The sequence below is a fragment of the Neomonachus schauinslandi genome, chromosome 5 (assembly GCF_002201575.2).
Source record: "Neomonachus schauinslandi chromosome 5, ASM220157v2, whole genome shotgun sequence".
NCBI classification, from domain to species: Eukaryota; Metazoa; Chordata; class Mammalia; order Carnivora; family Phocidae; genus Neomonachus; species Neomonachus schauinslandi.
This window is the reverse complement of record NC_058407.1, coordinates 159221352-159241795: the sequence shown is the minus strand read 5'-3', so window position 1 is coordinate 159241795 and position 20444 is coordinate 159221352. Positions and strand designations below refer to the sequence as shown.

At 55.1% G+C, this 20444-nt stretch overlaps 2 protein-coding genes across 2 annotated transcripts; both read right to left on the bottom strand.

Annotated features, from left to right (window-relative positions):
* Positions 1-678: 678 nt before the first annotated feature.
* Positions 679-6236, bottom strand: GDPD3 (glycerophosphodiester phosphodiesterase domain containing 3). Its single transcript, XM_021700505.1, has 10 exons — positions 6023-6236; positions 5742-5784; positions 5345-5480; positions 5210-5255; positions 4945-5063; positions 4766-4855; positions 4238-4371; positions 2641-2700; positions 2487-2538; positions 679-882 (listed from the first exon to the last, which is right to left on the bottom strand). The coding sequence occupies exons 1-10, from the start codon at positions 6159-6161 to the stop codon at positions 745-747; spliced, it is 957 nt and encodes a 318-aa protein (XP_021556180.1). The 5' UTR covers positions 6162-6236; the 3' UTR covers positions 679-744.
* Positions 6237-6838: 602 nt separating this feature from the next.
* MAPK3 (mitogen-activated protein kinase 3) lies at positions 6839-13584 on the bottom strand. The gene is made up of 9 exons (XM_021700441.1): positions 13407-13584; positions 12181-12363; positions 9982-10171; positions 9687-9803; positions 9287-9401; positions 8792-8923; positions 8515-8624; positions 8269-8423; positions 6839-7430 (listed from the first exon to the last, which is right to left on the bottom strand). Exons 1-8 carry the CDS (start codon positions 13574-13576, stop codon positions 8301-8303), a joined length of 1140 nt encoding a protein of 379 aa, XP_021556116.1. The 5' UTR covers positions 13577-13584; the 3' UTR covers positions 6839-7430; positions 8269-8300.
* Positions 13585-20444: the final 6860 nt, after the last annotated feature.

Below are 20444 nucleotides of genomic sequence, written 5' to 3'. Positions count from 1 at the left end.
AAAAGGCACCAGGGAAAGGCTCTTGGCACAGAAGAGGTAACGGTACCCATCCGCGCGTTAGGCCTCTGGGAGCCAAAGCCTCGGAACAAGCCGGTTCCTACTGTTGAGCATCACCTCTTCAAAGGCAGCCTCCTTTGATGCCCTTGCCTCTGCAGGCACGGTTAGTTTACACAGGCTTCTACCCTACTAGGCTCGTCTTATTGTCTGCAGTGGCCGCAGGATGCAGCCTGGCCTAGAGTGGTCAGCAAATGTTGGTGAAATGCGATTTGGTCAGTGAGTAAGGGACTAGGTCTGGAGAGGGCTGAGGAGTTTGGGGGAGCTTCTGGCTTAGATCTGGGGCAGCAGATGGGCACCGAGGACTCAGCCTCTGCAGCCCACAGGGCCAGATGAAGTCCCTTGCTGTGTGCCTGGCGCTCTTCATGGCCTCAGGAGAATGGAACCTGTGGCTCTGAAGGGGCAGGAAGCCTTGCTCCTTGCTGCAAGGGACATTCCTGAGGAGAGTGGAGGCCAGGATGGCATGGGGTGTGGCACTACTCTGGGTCTGGAATGTAGTGGAACCAGTGGGTCAGGCTGCTTAGGGCCCCAAACTCTGGCCCCAGGCTGGCCTCTTCTGCCCTCAGTTGCCATCTTTGCAGTAGGCTAGGATCTCCTCCCACCCATGTCCCCCAGACACCAAGATGTGACTCAAAAGAAGATATTTATTGGGGAAGAGACACAGAGGAGAGGGTGAGGGCCTCCGGGCTTTCAGAAGACCCGAGCAGCTCCTCCGCGGTTGTCCAGGTAGCGCCTCAGGATTGTAGGGTAATCAGTTATGACGCCGGTGGCCCCCAGGCCGTAGGCTGATTCAAAATCCGACTCTTCGTTGAGGCACCAAAAGATCACCTGAGTGGGGACGGAGGGGCTCATAGTTTCACACAATTTACCTGGAACTACCCCTTGCATCTCGATGGTGGGAGCTCTCCTCCCCTGTGGAGACCTCCCAGCAGTGGGATGCTGGGGCGGATTGTTGGATCGTCAGGAATTTTGTGAGCTGGTTATTAAACAGTATGAAATACTAAATTATATAAACTTGTAATTCAGTAAATGATCTTAAAAACGACGGTAATAAATACTCAAAACTCTTCTGTTCCTCATTATTTTACTACCTGTTACTATTACCCACGCTCTGGAGGTTAGTCACATCTGTTGCATGTGTCAGGTGGAAATACTACCCAAACTCTGTGCTCAACGACTTCATGTTAGCTGCCTGAAATCGGACAAGGTGAGAGTACATACACCAGGGAAATCATCTGCTGCTCAGACCCAAGCCCCTTTTCCTCTCCTCTGCAAAGCTGGCTGAGGAGCATCTCCCAGCCTGCCCAAGTCTGCTGCTTCTCTGGGTCTTCCCTGTTGCCGGAGCCTCTCTTGTGGGCATGGCGGTGGGGAGAGATGGTATTGGTACCCTGGGCAAGTCACCGGACCTCTCGGTTTCTTAATGTGACAAATGGGAATGATGGTCCAAAGCTGAGTGGTGGTGAAGACCCTCGGAGTCGGGGGGCTCATCTGAAGGAGGTGTGTCATCCGCGTGCCTCACTCACCCCCACGTCCAGGCCGTGGAGTCCCAGCCTATCCGCTAACTCCTCCACCCATCCCCCTGCTTGCCCCCTACGCGCGACACCTGGCAGTGACAGCACATGGTGGTCAGAGTGACCCTTAATGAGGTCACCCAACTGGATCAGGCCTCTCCCCTGCTTCAGACCCTCGAAAGCTTCCCTTCCTCTAGGCTGAAGTCCGGGCTCCTTGCTGACGCTCACAGGCTGCCTGCCTCAGCCTCCGCTGCCTTCTCCAGTGCCACCCCCCCCAGCCACTTCCTCCACACTGCAGCCTGCTGGAACCCCGCTCAGTGCCTCCGCTCAGGGCCTGCCCTGGCCTCTGGCTCCTCCCGGCCCTCCCACACGCTGAGCCTCCTGCCAGAGATGCTCTCCCTTTCCTCTCCTCACTTCTTCCAGAAGGCCTCCTCTGACCCTGCAGACCACGGCTCTGTTTCCTTTCTGTCCACCGGGTGCCCCGTGATTGTCTGCCTCACTTCCTGCCTCTGCCCCTGATTTGATAGTAAGTTCCCTGGTACCACGGGGCCTGCAACGCAGTGTGTTCTCAACAAAGCTCTGCGAACTAAATGACCTGGTCAAAGTGGGTGTCCAGGGGAGGGGCAGGGAGTAGACTGGGCTGGTTTTTCCCTCCTCTGGTCCTTCCCCAGCCTCGTTAACCCTCTCATCAGGAAATAAGTAGGTTCAATACATCATCATCATAACGGCTAGGACTCATCAAGCCGTTAGGAAGTACCAGTCAAATATACCATTACCCCCACTTCACAGATCGAGAGACTGAGACTCTCAGGTGATCTGCCAGGTCACCCGGTTAGCTGGTGGCAGAGCTGTGACTGGGACGCTGTGCTAGGCCCGCACTGCGCACCACCACTTGCTGAGGGGGTGGTGGTCAAGCCTCACCTGCACTCCTCGCTGTTCCAGGTGTTGGATCAGACTCTTCCTCATGATTAACCTGGTGGGGAGGGGGTTGGCAGAGGCCATGATGAGAGGGGAGGAAGCAGGGCAGTGGGAAGTCTCCATGGGGACACGCCACCCAGCAATCTTGCCCGCTCACCATTTGGAAACCACAGCTGCCAGCTTGTTCAGCCCAGAGCAGGAAAATGGGAAGTAGGTCCTGCAGAGAGGTGGTGGCATGGTCAGTCCTCTGCGTCTCACTCTGTCGCAGGGGTGGGGTGGTAGTGACTCCTGACCAGTGTCATCCTGGCCCCTCTAGAAGAATCTTTGCAGTTGCCCAGATGAACAAGTCCCCTGTCGTTCCGTGAGAGTCTACTCCCACATCCGTGCCTCCATACTCGGAGAGTGGGCCCCCCCGCCGCCCCGCCGTTTTACAGAAGAGGAAACTCAGTTTGGGAGAGCCGAAGTGACCTGCCCAAGGTGTCACAGCACATCTGTGGTGGGGCCAGGGCCGAGACCAGAACCCAGCTTGATTGTCAAGCTGGACGCACAGTCTGAAGGTCCCATGGTTGGGCCCGACCTGCCTCCTGCGGCCGGACAAGGCTCAACGGGTCTGCTACTTGCCCTGATTGGCCCACTTCAGGGATGACTTTGGAGGCCCTTTATAATGTCCCAGAGCAGGCTCTGGAGTCAGACCCAGGCAAACTTGGGCCTGCACTTCTAGCTGTGTGGCCTGGGGCAAATTCCAGGGCCTCTCTGAGCCTCAGATTCTCCATGGGTACTGTGGGGGTCACGATTCCTGTAACTTCTGGGTTGCTGCAAGGTAAAGCCCTAATCAACTAAAGGATGTGAAGACACTTTGCAAACCCTGTATAAAAAGTTGTGTACAGGGGCGCCTGGGTGGCTCAGACGGTTAGGCGTCTGCCTTCGGCTAAGGTCATGATCCCGGGGTCCTGGGATCGAGCCCCGCATCGGGCTCCCTGCTCAGCGGGGAGTCTGCTTCTCCCTCTCCCTCTGCCTGCCACTCCCCCTGCTTGTACTCACTCTCTCTCTCTAATAAAAAAAAAAAAAAAGTTATGTACGCAAAGTTCTGTAGTCTAATGATATCTTTGTAGCAAGGGATTGTGGGGGCTGGCTGGGAGCCTCCCTCGGGACAACAGCGGGGAGAAGAAAGCGCTGGAGCTGCCACAGAGTTCTCAGAAAGCGAAGGGAGGGGCCGGGCTTAAGAGCTGGCGAAGTATCCAGATTCCTGATACTTTACCCAGCTGTTACTTTGTTAATCCTGGTCTCCCAGCAGGAGAAAGCTTGCTTTTCCTTTTGAGAATCAGAGAATGATACTATAATTGATTAATATTTGTCTCCCAGCCAGACTGTGAACTCACGGGGGCCTTACCCCACCCACATCTTATTTACTAGTATAACTGCACCTGGAACAGAGTAGTCACTCAATAAATGTTTGTTGGCTGAATGGATGAATAAATGAATAAAATGAATACTTGGTCCTAAAACTCCATCCACCTCAACACACATCTGCATAGAGTTTCAAGGGGTTTGTGGCCCCCCCCCATGGTATTCATGAATGCTCGCTGAGAACCAGTGTCTTCAGAGGACCCTGGGGGTTATCCTTGGGGATGGCCAGGGGGGGGGGGACCCTGCATCATGGGGCTTGGGGGGGGGGGGGGGGTCTTTATCTGAGGACAGAAGCATCTGGGGGCCCGGGGGAGGATGCAGAAGGGAAACAGGGACGCTGTGAGTACCTGTTGATGGTGGTGGGCAGGAAGCAGATGAAAAACCTCTCGGGGATGTGGACGAAGGGCAGCAACCCCACATAATAGAGCAGCACCAACCACAATCCTCGGCTTATCGTGAAGGCGAACGGCATCTCGGGGTTCTGGGAGGCAAGGGGAAGTGAGAAGGGGGTCAGTCTGCTTCTGGGAAAGCAGAGAGGAGCCTCAGGCTGCAGGGGGAATAGTGCTGGACATAGAGGAAGCGCTACCACCGCAGTATCAAAGCTGTGATCTTGGCCCAGTGTTTAGGCCTAACTGCACCCCCCTCCCCGCCGCCCAGTTCCCACCAGCACACCTTTGCTCACACTGTCCCCGGTTCCCATCAGCACACCTTTGCTCACACTTTCCCCAGCACCTCTCCTCTCCAAATCCTCCCCTTTGAGACCCTGCTCGGCGCCAGTTCCTCCACGACGCCCCAGACCTGTCCAGCCTCGGCCCCTAGAGCCTCCAGCTCCTGGGAGGAGGGGCCGCTGGACCAGGGAAGGCACCCGGACTCACGGCAGCCCTGCACTTCTTCATGATTGAGCTCTTCTCTGAGGCCCAGATGGTGATTTCATTGCGGTCAAAGTGCCTCACCAGGCCTGCTACCTGGAGGAGGAGGAGGGGGAGGAGATGAAGGGGGGCGTCAGGCCTCTCTCCAGCCCCAGGCCCCCGGCCACCCCTGCCCGTAGTCCCACCTTGTTAATGAGCTCTTCGTTTACTGATTTGACCTCCACACTCACGGGCATCCGAGGGAACCTCCGGAATACGTCCTCCAGGCTCACCATGCGCCGGTCTGTCCCGTGTGCAAAGTGGCCTGGGTGGGTTGTGCAAGAGGGATCAGAGGGGTATGGATGGGGTGGGGTGGGAACCCAGCGGGGGGAGGGGGGAACAGAGTCCCAGAGGAGAAGAGAGGGCAGGAGGCTGAGACCATGACCGCACTCGGTGAGGTCACGCTCTCACCTGGTGAGAAGTAAACCTCCAGCTCCTCTTTGCAGAGGGGCAGCTCCTGGGGAGAAAGGGGGCACGTCACCAGGAGGCACGTGTGGAGGCACGGTGGCTCTCTGGGTACGGTGGGGGGGCCAGGGCGAGGCCCACCTCAAAGTCCAGGCTGCTCACATCCCTGTTCACGCCTGACAGGCGAGACAGGTTCTCGTCGTGGGACACCACCACCACGCCATCCCGGGTCAGCCGGCAGTCGAGCTCCAGGAAGTCGGATCGCTGGGCCACGGAGCTATGGGAGTGAAGGTCAGTGCGGGGTCGGGGCGGGGAGGGGGGGCCCAGGGAAAGGGGCAGGCCAGACCACAGGGCAGTGGGGAGGTTGAGGGGGGCGTGGGGCAGAATTCACGGTAGGATGTGCAGGCTCTGCGCTGCACACCTCCAGGAGGCCCCAGGCACTCGAACTAGGAAGGGAGTGGCACCCCCTGGTGTCACACAGTGCACGACTGGGACGACCTCAAGCGGGCAGCTTGGGGTGGCAGGTGCATGCACTCACTTCTCCATGGCCTCCATGGTGTGTTCCAGCCGCTCCCCGGATCCTGTGCGGGGCAGCTGGGTGGGTCCCAGGGGCCTGGCCTTCCCCTTCGCTCCTCACCCCCTGCCTCTTCTTCCCCCTTCCACATCCCCCCCTGCCACCCTGCTCTCCTTCCTCGGGCTCTGCCCTCGAACGGCCTGCCGCCTGGACCTCTACTGCTGCCGTCCGCCCTGGTACCTTGCGCCCCGACTCCACCCTCCGTAGCCGCCATCACCATCCTCCCTTTTGGGCGGCCAGCTCACCTGCCCGGTGGGCCCCCAGGCGCGGCAGGAAGGCTGGCACCCAGGGCGTGTGCAGCAGACGAGGCCGGCGCAGGAAGAAGACGGAGAGCATGACATAGCTGCCCAGGGCAGGCAGGGCATAGTACAGCACGGGGCTCATGGCCACGCTGCCTCTCCGGGGCTCCCGCTGTGTGAGCCCCGACGTTCCTGAGGGACTGTGCGGCCTCTGCTGACAGCCTGGCCGGTGTGGGCTGGTTCTGCCACTGGTCGCCACCACACCCCTGGGACCTGCTGAGCCTGCTCCTGGCCTGGGGCCAGGCTGCAGGGCTCAGCTGGGGATGGGGGAGAGGCAAGAGGAGAGGCTTCCGGCAGCCCTGGCTCTCCCACCTCTGCACCTTCCCAGACCCCAGCACCCCTGCTCCCCTTGGCCACACTGCGGGAAACAAGGCTGCCACCAGCCCCGGGTCGGCTACAACCTCCCCTTCCTCCCGCGGGTGCTTGTGGCTGGGGTATACAACACGCCACCCTGAGCCATTTCCAGAGAATCCGGGGGTGTGGAGGATGCCCCTGAGTCAGCCCCGAAACACCCCCAGCCAGTTCGACGGGAAGCCATTAGGGAGGGCAGAGGACAGTGACTAAGGGGAAAATTGACCCCACTGTGTCTAGGAGTCTGGCGCTCCTGACAATCCCATCTTCAGCCCTGGCCAGCTGGGGAGCCAGAGGTCACCAGGACTGGGTAAAGCCACACAGCTGGGAAGTGGCTGGGCGGGTGCGTCGGTCCTCAAAGCCACGGTTAGGGTGGGGGCGTCGGCGGACACAGACAGAGCCAGGGCCATCATATACACATCTCTATATTTATATATTAGATACAGGCACAGGGTGGGTGGGGGCACCAGGCTCTCCTCGTGCCCCCCACTCCACTTCTGTTCACCCACATACAGAGGCAGCAGGGGTGTTAGACGTGGCAGCTTTGGGGGAGGGGGCTTAGGCCTGGGCCCTGCTCCTCAGGGGTACTAGCCCTTGGGCCTTAGGAAAATTCCTTTCAGGGAAAATGGGGTGGGGTTTTAATGGGTCAGGGCTTGCCCCGAGTCCCTACTCAGGATCCCGCATCCCCCCACTGCCCTTCAGTAGGTCCCGGGGCAGCCAGGGCCCTTCCATTCCAGAACTACCAGAGACTGGGATAGCTGGGGTAGACGAAGGCAAGCAGCAGAGGGCAATTTGCTTTGGGGCCACCCAAGCCCCTCGGGTCCTGGGAGGGGAGGCGGGGCGGAGGGAGCCTTGGCCTGCTGGATCAGGAGGCCAGAGCGAAGCCGGGGAGGGTGGCCAGGCGCGCCCTCTGCCCTGCCGGGGGCCGCCGGGGGGTTCTGGGCGGGGCGCAGTGTCCATTTCCTAACAGTCCGGCAGGGGAGGGGCAGGCAGGAGGCAGGGCCTAAACAAAAGGGCAGGCGGAAAGGCACCATTAGCACCCACCAGAGGACCTGCCAGAGCCCTGACCTCCATCTCCCTCATCTCATCCTCACGGCTGCCGGGGATGGGCCTTGTCCTCCCTAACTGTACGTGCAGGGAGCCCCAGTGCCTATCTCAGGGTCCAGCTGGAGGGCAGAATGAGTTAATGCACATGAAGCCCTAAGAACAGTGCTTAGGGCTCTGTGTTTGCTCTTGTCCTCAGGGCTCTCCCCGGGAAACTAAGGCACAGAGAGCTGAGGGGTCTTGCACAATGTCGCACGGCTCTTACTAAGTGTCAGGGCTGCAGCTGGAGCGCAGGTGTGTCTGCCTTCCTTCCGTCGGGCTGCAGCTGGCCGGGAGGACGGAAAAGAGACTCGAGGAAGGACAGCTGTGTGGGCGGGTGTGCGAACCACTGACCCGGGCACCAGGTGGGAGGGGACTTGGCATCTGGGTCAGGCTGGGGACTGCTGGCTCCTCCCAAAGCAATTACTGCCCCACCTGCCTCTCTGCCCACATCGGGGAGCCAAAACCTGGCTCTGGTCCTCAGATCAGGAGAGGGGCCCTGAGGGCCCTCTGGCCACGGGGACGGGAGGGTGCAGGGGTGCAGGGTGTTGCCAGGTGGGAGACCTTCGGGGCTGGGGGAGAGGAAGCAGATGTGAAGGACTGGTGGCCCACAGGTCCATGGCCTGGGCAGGCTCCAGCCCTTCTGTTGCCACCATGCAGCTGCCTCGTGGGCGTGAACAAGCCTGTGACTGTATGGAGGTGTGCTGGGCACACTGGTATCGGGGTGAATCTGTGTGTGGGCAGTGGGGAGCACTCACCAGGCCCCAAGGAACAGAGGTGTCTGTCCAGATTAGGGGGCCTCCAGTGCCCCAGGCTGGAAGCGGGCTGTCTCCTGGAAGATGAGCTCCTTCAGCCGTTCCTTGGGTAGATCATCCAGCTCCATGTCGAAGGTGAAAGGCTCCTCAGCCACTGGCTGGGGTGGCAAAGAAATCAGGCTTAGGCCGGGTACGAGGGACGCCTACCCGTCACCTACCCGCCAGCCCCGCTGCTGGTGGCTGGCCCACCTCATCTGTTGGGTCGTAGTACTGCTCCAAGTAGGGGTGAGCCAGTGCTTCTTCCACTGTGATCCGTTTGTTGGGGTTAAAGGTCAACATCCGGTCTAGCAGGTCAAGGGCTAGGTAAGGGCAGGAGTAAGGGGTCAAAGAGAAGGCTGGAGGAGCTCCCAGAAGCATCGCTTTGCTTCTCGTGCCCAGGGTCCTGTCTATTCAGACAGCTGCTTGGCTCATGTACCCTCCTCTGCACCGAGTTTTTATCCGGTATTGGCCCCCATGTCTCTCTCACCTTTGGAGTCTGACTTGGGAAAAAGCTTGGCCCAGGCCACCTTGGTCTTGGAGGGCAGAGACTGCAGGTAGTTTCGGGCCTTCATATTGATGATACAATTCAAGTCCTCCTGGGATGGAGAGCCCAGGATACCTGTGGGTAAGGCAGGTGCCTTGGTGAGAGTGCTCCTCTCCCTTCTGGGAACAGAAGGAACCCAAAACAAGAGTCCCCACCAATGAGCTCCAAGCTCTGACAGTTATCTACCAGCCAATACTATGGTGATGACGGGCAAGGGATCTAGATGTGGGCAGCCACAGGTTCAAATCCTGATGTGAGCACTTCCCAAGTGCGGGGTGTAGCCTTGGCTTCTCCCATCTCTCCAGTGGAGACTGTGTCTATATCTCATTGAAATACCATGAGATGCTGCAGGGACTCCACACATGGTGGTACCCTCGCTATAAAGAAACCTCACCTCCCACTAGTCTCCCTCCCACTTAGCGGGCCAGGCCCCCTCACCCAGAATGTGGTTGAGCTGGTCCAGGTAGTGCTTGCCAGGGAAGATGGGCCGGTTGGAGAGCATCTCAGCCAGAATGCAGCCCACAGACCAGATGTCGATGGACTTGGTGTAGCCCTGGGGAGGAGGAGAAAGCAGTGGGCTCCTGGGCCAGCCTCAACAGGGCCCTGCCATCTGGGCCAAACCACGACTCCAATCTAGACTGGATACCAGCAGGGAGGAAGAGGGCAGAGGCCTGGAGGACCTAATGCTCAGCCTCCTCCCAGAGCCTAAAAACCGGAGTCATGTGACAAGGCCTGGAGGCAGACGTCCTGGATCATGGGGGTCATGCCTGGCTCAGAGGTGGCTCCAGGGCTTTCTGGGACTTGGCCCCTTCCCTTCAGGGGTGGGTGGCCCCCCTACCTTAGAGTTAAGCATGATTTCTGGAGCCCGGTACCAGCGTGTGGCCACATATTCTGTCAGGAAGCCAGTGTGGTCATGCTCAGGATCGGCAATCCGGGCCAGGCCAAAATCGCAGATCTGGAAGCCAACCCAGGCCGCTAAGCTCGCTGCTCCAGGCCCAATGCCCGAGCAGTCATATCACCCTGCCACTGCCCACACTGTTCCCTTTGCTTGTGAGGTTCTACTCAAGGGGGCTACTGGTCACCTAGAAGCCCCAGACCCGTGGGAGGAGGGGATGGGCACCCAATCCTCTGACCTTAAGGTCGCAGGTGGTGTTGATGAGCAGGTTAGAGGGCTTTAAATCCCGGTGGAGCACGTTGGCTGAGTGGATATACTTGAGGCCCCGCAAGATCTGGTAGAGGAAGTAGCAAACATGGTCGTTGCTCAGCTGCTGGCTTTTCAGCAACTTGTAGAGGTCTGTCTCCATCAGGTCCTGCACGATGTAGCTGAGGATGGCGCCGGAGACCCCCCGGGCGGGGGCGGCAGGGGGCACTTGGTTAAGAAGAACAGGCTCTGGTGGCTGGGCTTCCCGTCCCCTTCCAGCCAGTGCCCTAAGACTCAGAACATCTGCCAACCCATCTCATGAGCTGCACAAGGCCCAGACTCAGCAGGCGGGCTCAGGGCCTCTGCTGCATCTCAGCAGGCGGCCCTGAACAGAAGTACTTCAATTCTGTGGCCTCAGTTTCCCTACTGGGAAAGCAGGGATAATAAACTGCAGGAGGCAAGAGAGCTTCCCAGTGAAGAGCAATAGCTCTGGGGTTTAGTCTGCTGGTGTCTGAACCTACCCCCCCCCACACTCCACTGCTCATTGGCCTTATGACCTCAACCCGTCTGCACCTCCATTTCCTCCTGTGCAAAGTAGGGGAAAGAGTGGTTCTGTAGAGAGTAGTTCCGAAGATTCAGTGAGATGACCCGCGTAAATCAGCCAGCCCAGCCCAGAGCTTGGCACGTTGTAAGTGCTCAGCAAACATGAATACTGTTGCTATTATAAATGCCTGAGCCACATGGCTGCTGAGAGGGTTAAATGAGATAGTGCGAACACCATCTGGTGTGCAATAAATGTTTGCTTAAAAATAAATGCCTGCCTTATGGGAATGGTTTGGGCAAGACAAATGAGGAGACGCTCCCAACAGCACGCTCCTCCTCAAAGAGTGCTTGGCCATACATCAGAAGATAGAGTAAATGTCCTTTTGTATTTTAAGAGAAAACAAAGATTAAACATACGTTAAGTAAGTAAATAAATAAATAAGTAAATGCCATTTGGTGGGTCTCTGAAAGAATAAGTCAGGACTGTCTTTTAGGAATCAGCCTCGAAAGGGCCTTCTGAAGACATCTGGACCAATCCTGCTGTTTTAGAGGTGAGGAGGCCCACCCAGCAAGACGCAGTGACTTGCTTAAGGTCACACGGCGAGCTGGGGGCGAGTGCGGAGATTTCCTGCCCACAGCTTGTGGTGGGGGCTGCAGACAGTGCAGCACAAATCCCCACGTCTGGGTGGAGAACTGAGACTGCCTGGGGGAGGGTGGGGTGGGGAGAGGTGATGGGTGCTATAAGCCACTACCCACAGGGCCTGGCAGGAAGTGGACGGCAAGCTCGGGAAGCAATGCGGGGTGCCGGGGTAGGGGGAAGAGGGCAACAAAAGCAAGGCTGTCCCTCCCTGGGCAAAGTGCAAGTCCACAGGTGACTGGGGTGAGGCTCTGAGCAGGAAGTGCCAGAGAAGGGACATCTGGGGGAGGGTAGGAGGAGGTAGCAAGAGCCGCGCCTGATTTTAGGCTTTCTGAGCCTCAGTCTCCTCATCTTTGAAATGGAGCTGGGGAGACCCATCTCCTACGGCAGCTGGGAGGGAGAATAAGAAAGGCCAAAGCGCCCCGCCTTGGGCACCGTGCTGGGCGGGAAGCCTGCTTCTCCCTCTCCCACTCCCCCTGCTTGTGTTCCCTCTCTTGCTGTGTCTCTCTGTCAAATAAATAAAATCTTAAAAAAAAAAAAAAAAGGAAATGCCAAAGCACTTGGCATGCACTGCACCTCACTCATAGTAGGCCCTCAAAAACGGGCAGTTTTCTTCCTCTTTGCCTTCCTGACAGTCTGGGGACCGAGAGGAAAGAATCATCGTCTGTTAAACAAGAACTGACTGTGGGCAGAGGCTGGGTCATGTCACAGAACTGCAGATGTCAAAAGACAAAGCTCCCATAGAGCCCAACCCTCCCCCCGCCCCGATGAGGCACAGCACGGAGAACAGACTCGCCCAAGGCCACACAGCCTGGCTGCAGCAGGCCAGGATTCACCTCAGGCCTCCCAGCCCTCTTACACCCTGTGGTCTCTTTTCTGCTGGAAAAGTTTCATTTACTGGGTTTGTTTTGGAGTGTGGCAGGGAAGAAGGAAACAGAAAGCAAGCCAGCGTTCTCCCAGCCCAGCCCTGAGGCCGGGCCTGGCCAGCCATCTGGCCAAGGTGAAGGATACACATCCCTCATGGCTTCCAGGGTGGGTGCCCGCAGAATGTCCCGAATGCCGATGACGTTCTCGTGGCGGAAGCGCAGCAAGATCTGGATCTCGCGCAGTGTGCGCTGGCAGTAGGTCTGATGCTCGAAGGGGCTGATTTTCTTGATGGCCACGCGGATCTTGCGCACGTGGTCGTAAGCTGAGCTGAGAGGGCCAGAGAGGTATTTGTTGGTGTGGCCTTACAGAGGGGGAGTCCAGGCCTGGCGGCCCCACCCAGGCCTGAGCAGGGAGGGGAGGGAGCAGGAGGGGACTCTGGCCAAGTCATAAACAATGCTGGTTCCTTCCTGCTGTGAAGGCCTGGATCTCCAGGGAGAAAGCTGGGGACCGGCCAGGCAGCCCTTCAGTGACTTCACAAACAGAGGAAGAGACTGACCACTCACTGACTTCCCCTCTCCTCAACCCTGTCCATTCTAGCTGCCCTGACCTCTCATCCTCCCCTCTCCAGGATGGGCTCCCTCAACCCAAGACAGGTCCGAGGAGTGGGCGGTGAGTGGAGGCCGGGCAGTGAGGCAGATACATTGAGGAGGGAGTGAGGAGGGACGGGAAAGAAGGGATGAGGAGGGCACCTGTGTTAGGGCGAGGCGCCTGGGCGGGAGAGCTGTTCCCAGATGAACAAAGGCCTCGAGCACACAGTGGGGATGAGAGAGCTCACAGACCCCTCCTCAAAGTTGCAAGGACACACTCCTGGACCCCTCGTGGCTCACTGGGCCCCTGGCCCCAGGCCCAAAGCCCTGCCCCACCCTGCCCAGCCCTGAGCTCTGCTCTTCTCTCCCAAACTCCTTGGCAGGCCTCGCTGGGAAAATCCAAGGCATCCTCTCCCCAGAGGAGGGTCCTTCACTCGGTCCTCACTAAGGATATCACCTCCCTAAGAATACTTAGTGTCTCCGCCTCATCCCGTGTCCCTAGGGTCCCCAAGGGCCCCACAGCTCCCCCGCATACACTCAGATGTCCCTCCCCTCATTACGGAATGGTCGCTTCTAGGGCCTCCAAGCCCCCTCCCCTTAGAACGTACGAGGAGGCGCCGCTCCCCGAGAAAGCACCCCAAGGCCCCCTCCGTGGGACGCCCCCCTGCCCCGTGAAGCCCCCGCCTCCTCAGGACACTGGGACTCGCCCCGGCCCAGAAGGCACTCATCGTCCCTCCCGGGCCCCCACCCCCACGAGCCCCCTCCCCCGGAACGCCCCCTCACCTGACCATGCCGTACGCGCCCTCGCCGATGTAATGCAGCTCCGTGTAGCGGGGGCCCACGTCGAACGGCTGCCCCTTCACTACCTCCACCTCCCCCGAGACCCCCGGGCCGACCCCATCAGCTCCCCGGGGCTCCCCGCCCCCGCCCCCCTGAGCCGCCGCCGCCGCCATCTCCACTCCTCCCCTCCGGCCCGCCCGCCCGCCTCCCCCGGCGGCCCCGCCCGAGGCCCCGCCCCTTCCCGCCCGCCCCGCCACCAGCGGAGCGGTGCGCGCCAGGCCCCGCCCCCGCACGCCCCCGCGCGCCCCCGCGCCCCGCCACGTGACCTGCGCCCGCGCGCGCCCGGTTCACGCTCTGCTGCTGCCGCCGTGGTCCCCGGCCCCCGCCCGCTCCGTTTGCTCCAGGCAGCCTAGGGGCTCCCGGGGCAATCGGGAGACGGTCCACACCCTCCCGTCGAATGCAGAGCAGCCGGCAGCGCCGCCCGGTGACCTTCCCCAGAGCCACCCAGCAAGTGTGTGCGGGAGCTGGGACCGGGACAGAGTCGCTTGGCCTCCCCACCCCCCAGCTCTGCTGCGGCCCGAGTTGTGGCCCGGGGCTCGAGATGGAACCCCAAGGGAACCCTCACCAGCCCTCTGGAGTGTGGCCTCCCTGAGCCAGGCCCGGCCCGATGATAAAGCGGTCCCATCCGTATTTCCCAGTAGCGTGGGAGATGGCTTCTTCACAGATGTGGCCTGCCTTTCACAGATGAGGCCACTGAATGAAGCCTGAGCTGGGGCTGGTGACTTAGAGCTGGAGAACCCACAGGTGCAGACTCCCAGCCTGCTGGCTTTCTGACAGAGACCTGCAAGACTGGGCTAGGGACTTGGCCTCTGCCAGCAACCCGACAGTGCCCGAAGTGAGGACAGATAACCTCAGCCCACTTTCCGTGGAACTGCAGCAGAAAGGCCGGGAAGCTGCCTGCAGTGTTGATTAGGTTTGGCTAAAATACACTATCAGGCTTTTCTCAAAAACAGCAAAATAGGTAACGTTTTTGTCGTCGCAGACCTGGCAAAATTGGAATCCTGACAAGATCATCATCTTTTGATTGGGTACTAGACTTTGTAGTTTACACCATACTTGGACCAGCTGAGTTTCTTCCCTAGGACAACCCCACATTATAGGTGTCATCTGATTTTCTTAGCAGGATGAGCAGGGGCCACATCTGTCTTACTGTATCTCCCCCCCACCCCCCACCCCTCGGGGCCTGGCACTCAGACATTCAGATTTTTGACTGGATGAATCAAATTTTACAGACGGGGAATCTGAATTGGGGAGTTGAGACTCAAAAGGGTATCTTCTGACACAGAGGCAGAGGCTCTTTTTAATTCCATTCAATCTCCCAGAATCACAGACTGTTAACAACGAGGAAAGGGCCCTCGGAGGCCATCCAGTCCATCCCCCTCACTTCACAGAGAAGTTGTGAGCTGGAAGCTTCACAAAACACATCTCCTAGGCTTCAGTAATAATCACGTTGTTGGTTTTTTGTGTTTTGTTTTGTTTTGTTTTGTTCTTTAAATCCCTTAGAAGCTGGGAGTAGATCCTTATATGCATTACAGATCAGGAGACCAAATGGAACAGTAATTATGATTCTGAAATTGCTCATAATTAGATCTACAGTCAGGCACTCTAATTTAGATTAATGAGACCAAGTTGCTGGTTCCCAATAGCCTACAAGTCAGTGAAGGTTTAAAAAGATGCTAATTAGATAAATGTTCCGGGTTTTTTGTTTTGTTTTGTTTTCATTTTGTTTTTAGTTATTCATCTGATAAGCTATTGAGTAGCACTGTGTGCAAGGCTCTGAGCTAGGCACTGTGGCTGATGAAAGACTACTATATGGTTGTGAATTAGTGGTTAAGGGCAAGAACTCTCTGGATTTCCTGGGTTAGAATCCCATCTTTACCACTTACTCGCTCTGTTTCCCTGGACAGATTACCCTCTGGTCTCTCTACCCATGGAGTTTCTAATCTATTGAAGAGAAAAGGTGCACATACATAAATCAATGTAATACAAGATAGATGGATGTCATATGTGGTGTGTGAGCTCAGGGCTCATGAGATCCCTCTTTTTTAGAGAAGCGAGGAGGGAGTTAAGGAGGAGATAGCATTTGCATGATGGAAAAAGAAGTAGGGTTTGGGAAGGTCGGCGTAGAGGGAAGGTATCAAGAAGGAGGAGCAGCGTGAGTCCCTGGCATGGAGGCAGAGCCTGATTTGTCCAGTATAAAGGATTAAAGGGAGTTCAGGCTGGAGAGGCAGCTTGGGGCTTCCATTCAGGCAGGGAGTTTGCAAGTTACGCAGTAAGCAGTAAAAGCCTTTGAGGGACTTTCGCCAGATCATTTTGCAACTGTGGGAGAATATAATGACTCAGAGAAAGCACCATGGAGTTCAGCATGGAGCCGGGTTTTCTGAGCGGACCGGGTTCCCTGGCAAAGGAAAGGCGGGTGTATCAGGAGTGGTGGCTGCCCCATCAAGCTGCTGCTGTCTGTTTCAGAGGAGTGTGACTCAGACTCCCCTCTAGTGGCTGAGGCTGGTACTTCCTTGGGATTTTTTAGTCTATTTCAGAGACTGATACTCAACTAATAAAAGCTGAACAGCTATTCTGCACCAGGCACTTTTATGTACTTTGTCTTCCGTCATCCTCACAGCAGCCATATGGAGTAAATACTATGAACGTTTAACAGAAAAAAAAAAAACCCAGAAGCTTACTGAACTACTGAGTTGGAAGGAGCTGTCGGAATCATTTTCTCCATCGGACAGTACATTTCCTCACAGCTCACTGCACTGTTAAGAGTTTTTCTAACGGCTGCCACTGGCTTAGTTCTAGCCTCTGGATCTACCCAGACTAAGGCTTAACCCAATTCTTATCTTTGATGTCAAGGTCACAAGAGAGGCCAGTGGGTAGTTTGCCCAGGGTAACAAGTGAGTGACATCTGAAGAGCACAAGTCAGCATTCCCATTTCAACCACCTCAACCTGTCAGCACAACCCGAGAAGGCAGCAAATGGGTAGGAACAAGGGTCAGAACGCATTTATAATTTACGGGGCGCCTGGGTGGCTCAGTCGGTTAAGCGTCTGCCTTCGGCTCAGGTCATGATCCCGGGGTCCTGGGACCGAGCCCTGCATTGGGCTCCCTACTTAGTGGGGAGTCTGCTTCTCCCTCTGCCCCTCCCCCTGCTTGTACTCTCTCTCTCTTAAAAATAAAATCTTTTAAAAAATAATTTATGAGGGACGCCTGGGTGGCTCAGTCGGTTAAGCGTCTGCCTTCAGCTCAGGTCATGATCCCAGGGTCCTGGGATCGAGTCCCGCATCGGGCTCCCTGCTCCGTGGGGAGCCTGCTTCTCCCTCTGCCTCTGCCTCTCTATCTTTCATGAATAAATAAATAAAATCTTTAAAAAAATAAAATAAAAAATAAATAAATAATTTATGAAGCTTTAAGAACTGACCATTTTTTTAAACCCAAAAAACCTCTGATACAGTTTTTGTTTTGCTTTGTTTTCATCACTTCTTCCTATCTTAGAGATGAGCTCTACTCAAACATCTCTCCTCTGGCATAACCATTCTGCAGATGACCCCTTCTCTGAAATATTTTATTTATTTTTTTAAAGATTTTATTTATTTATTTGAGAGAGAGAATGAGAGAGCACATGAGAGGGGGGGAGGGTCAGAGGGAGAAGCAGGCTCCCTGCAGAGCAAGGAGCCCGATGCAGGGCTCGGTCCCAGGACCTTGGGATCATGACCTGAGCCGAAGGCAGACGCTTAACGACTGAGCCACCCAGGCGTCCCACTCCTTGCCATTTTATTGTCATCATAGTTCCTGAGGCCATCATTGCTACCACGGCTCAAACCCTAGTTGCGTATTTTAATTTTTTTCCCTTTTTAACTTTTTTAGGTAATTTCATAATCGATGATAAGTTACCAAAAAGCTGCAAAAATATTTCAAAGAATTTCTGTATACCCCTTCATCAACATTCCCTAAATGTTAACGTTTTGAATAAACAGTGCAATTATTAAAATCAAGACATTAACATCAGTAGAGTTCACCTATAGTTTTTTTTTTTTTTTTTCTTTCAAATTTTGCCAATTGTCCCACGAATCTGGTTCAGGATCCAATTCAGGATCACATGTTGTGTTCAGTTGTTATGATTCCTTCACCTCCTTTAATCTGGAAAATTTCCTTAGTCTTTTTTTTTTTTTTTTTGGTCTTTCATGACCTTGACACTTTGGAAGACTACAAGCCAGTTATTTTATAGACTGTCCCTCAGTTTGGGTTTGTCTTGTTTCCTTGTGATTCCTCATTTCACTTGGCCTTCACCATTGTGTTGTCCCATATACCGTTGTACTGGCGAGTCTCCTTTCTTCAGCCCTTATGAGGTTTGTATTAAGCAGGAATCTTTCAGTAGCAAGAGGTCAAAGCCCCAGCTCAAACCGACTTAAACAAGAGGGGAAATTCATTGGCTTCCTGAAAAGTTTAGAGGTAGATTTTAAGGTGCAGTTGGCTCCAGGGACTCAATAGCATTAGGATTTTGGTCCCAGCCCTAAGCTCTGCCTTCTTCTGAACTGGTTCCATTTTCAGCTGGTTCCTCTCATGGTATCAAGAGTACCAGCAGTTCCAGATTTATGTCTGATTTTTTCCCCCAGTAACTCCAGGAGAGGGAAAAGCTTACCTCTGTCTGTCTCTGTGTCCTTGTCACTAAAACCCCAGATTTGACTCCCATTGGTTCTGGTTTTGTTTGGAGCCTCTACGAATCCCTAAACCCATCAATTTGGAATTGGGGGTTTAGTCATCTCTACCTGTGTGACATGAACTAGACGGGGAAAGGGATGGTTGGTTTCCCACGGAAAATCAGGGTGCTAGCCCCAAAAAAGCACTGACCAGGCAAAACAGCAGTGTCCAGTACAATGTTTCTGATTAGAAATTCATTCATTCATTCATTTATGTATTTATTTATTTTAAATTTAAATTCAATGTAGTATACCTTGGCTAATTGATTAGAAATTCTTTTTTTTTTTTTTTTAAGATTTTACTTATTTGAGAGAGAGGCACAGCGAGAGAGGGAACACAAGCAGGGGGAGAGGGAGAGGGAGAAGCAGGCTTCCGGCCAAGCAGGGAGCCCGATGCGGGGCCCGATCCCAGGACCCTGGGATCATGACCTGAGCCGAAGGCAGACGCTTAACGACTGAGCCACCCAGGTGCCCTTGATTAGAAATTCTTAATTCCTCCCATTAACTACCAAATAAAGTCCAAATTCCTTGACCAACTTCCAAGGTTCTACTCAGTTTGATCCCAATCTATCTTTTCGGACTCATTTTCTAGCTGAACCTTTTGCTCTAGCCAAACTGGACTGGGACCTGGCCTGCGTACCGTACACATTCCTGCTTCGGCACCTCTGCTCACTCTCTTTCCGCTCTATGGATGCTCCTTCCTTGACATGGGTTTTTCAGTAAAAGGAATTCTTTCCCGTTCCAGAATTAGCTCAAATACTACCCTCTTATGAGGTGTTTCCTGGTATCCGCCACTTGCATACTTCTTATGTCTTTGAGCAGATGTCAGATTTGTCTTATATTTATTTATGTCCTCGTCCTGCCCTCCCTAGTAAGTCATAAAACGTCCTGAAGCCCACGCAGCTGGCGTCTTCACTTTTAAATCCTCTCCAGTGTCATGGCGCCTGGGTGGCTCAGTCGTTAAGCGTCTGCCCTCGGCTCAGGTCATGATCCCAGGGTCCTGGGATCGAGCCCCGCATCGGGCTCCCTGCTCAGCGGGAAGCCTGCTTCTCCCTCTCCCACTCCCCCTGCTTGCGTTCCCTCTCTCGCTGTGTCTCTCTGTCAAATAAATAAATAAAATCTTTAAAAAAAAAAAAATCCTCTCCAGTGTCAAGTAGTGTTTTGCTCTCAATCGATATTTGTTGAAATGAGGGACCTGAACGGTGTCCATAGCCTTCATCAGCTGGGATAGCGCCTTTCTAGATGAGCTCAGGGTTGACTGTGTTCCTGTTAAAATGCGGCATCCAAAATAGAATGCCGTTTTCTATATGCAGCTTAACCAGTGGGAGTGCAGTGGGAGTATTGCCTCCCTTGTATTGGGCCAATATTTTATTTTCTTCCACACAGAGCCTTTCCCTGAACCCCCAGTCTGAAATATCAGCTCTTCATAGGCCTCCCTCGCGGTGTTCTTTTCTCGCGTGGAACTTGCCGCAATTTGTCATTACAGGTTCATTTGTGAGGGGATGGAGTGCAGTGATGGGCCGGGTGGGGGCCATAAGGGTCCCTTCTCTTTCTGCTTCTGTGAATTTACTTCCCAGAACTGTGGAGAGATGAGGCATACTCCTACTACCTGTAGAAGCTTGGATTATATGATTTCAACACGCATTTACTGACTTCGTTTGTGCTGGGGAGGTGGAGGGGGGGCGATGGCTAAATTGGAGGGGGGAACCGAGTGCCTCCCAAGGGCTAGTTTTGTTTGGGAGGTACATGATCATATTTGATTTTCACACTTGCCTTGTGAGGTAGATGTTGGCCTTTTGCTCCACACCATACACGGGATGAGTGTCAGGCCTGGGACTCAAACCCCACGTCTCTTTGGCTCCAGACTGGAGGCTGCAAACAGGTGGCCCAAGGCCGTATGCAGCCTGCCAATGAAGAGTGCCGGGCCCACAGCGTGTTGCGTTCCTTTAATTTGAAAACCAGAGCAAACAAAAACACACGTTCTGGAATCCAGCTGCCCAAGTTTGAATCCTGTCACCACTTAACCTGTTTAACTTCGTCCTCAGTCTTTGTCATCTGGAAAAGAGGATCTAGTACTTTTTTTTCATAGGAATGCCAAGATTTAAATGCTTTTATGTACGAACCTGGGTGAGTGGCACAACTTTCCAAAACTTTGGTTTTATCAAATGCCAATTTGGGATGATAAATTGATGCTGTTGACTTCACCAAGTTGGTGGATATTGTCATGTTTTGGACATATTTGAATAGGCAGGCCTCCAAATGGCAGAGGGTTAACCAATGTTACA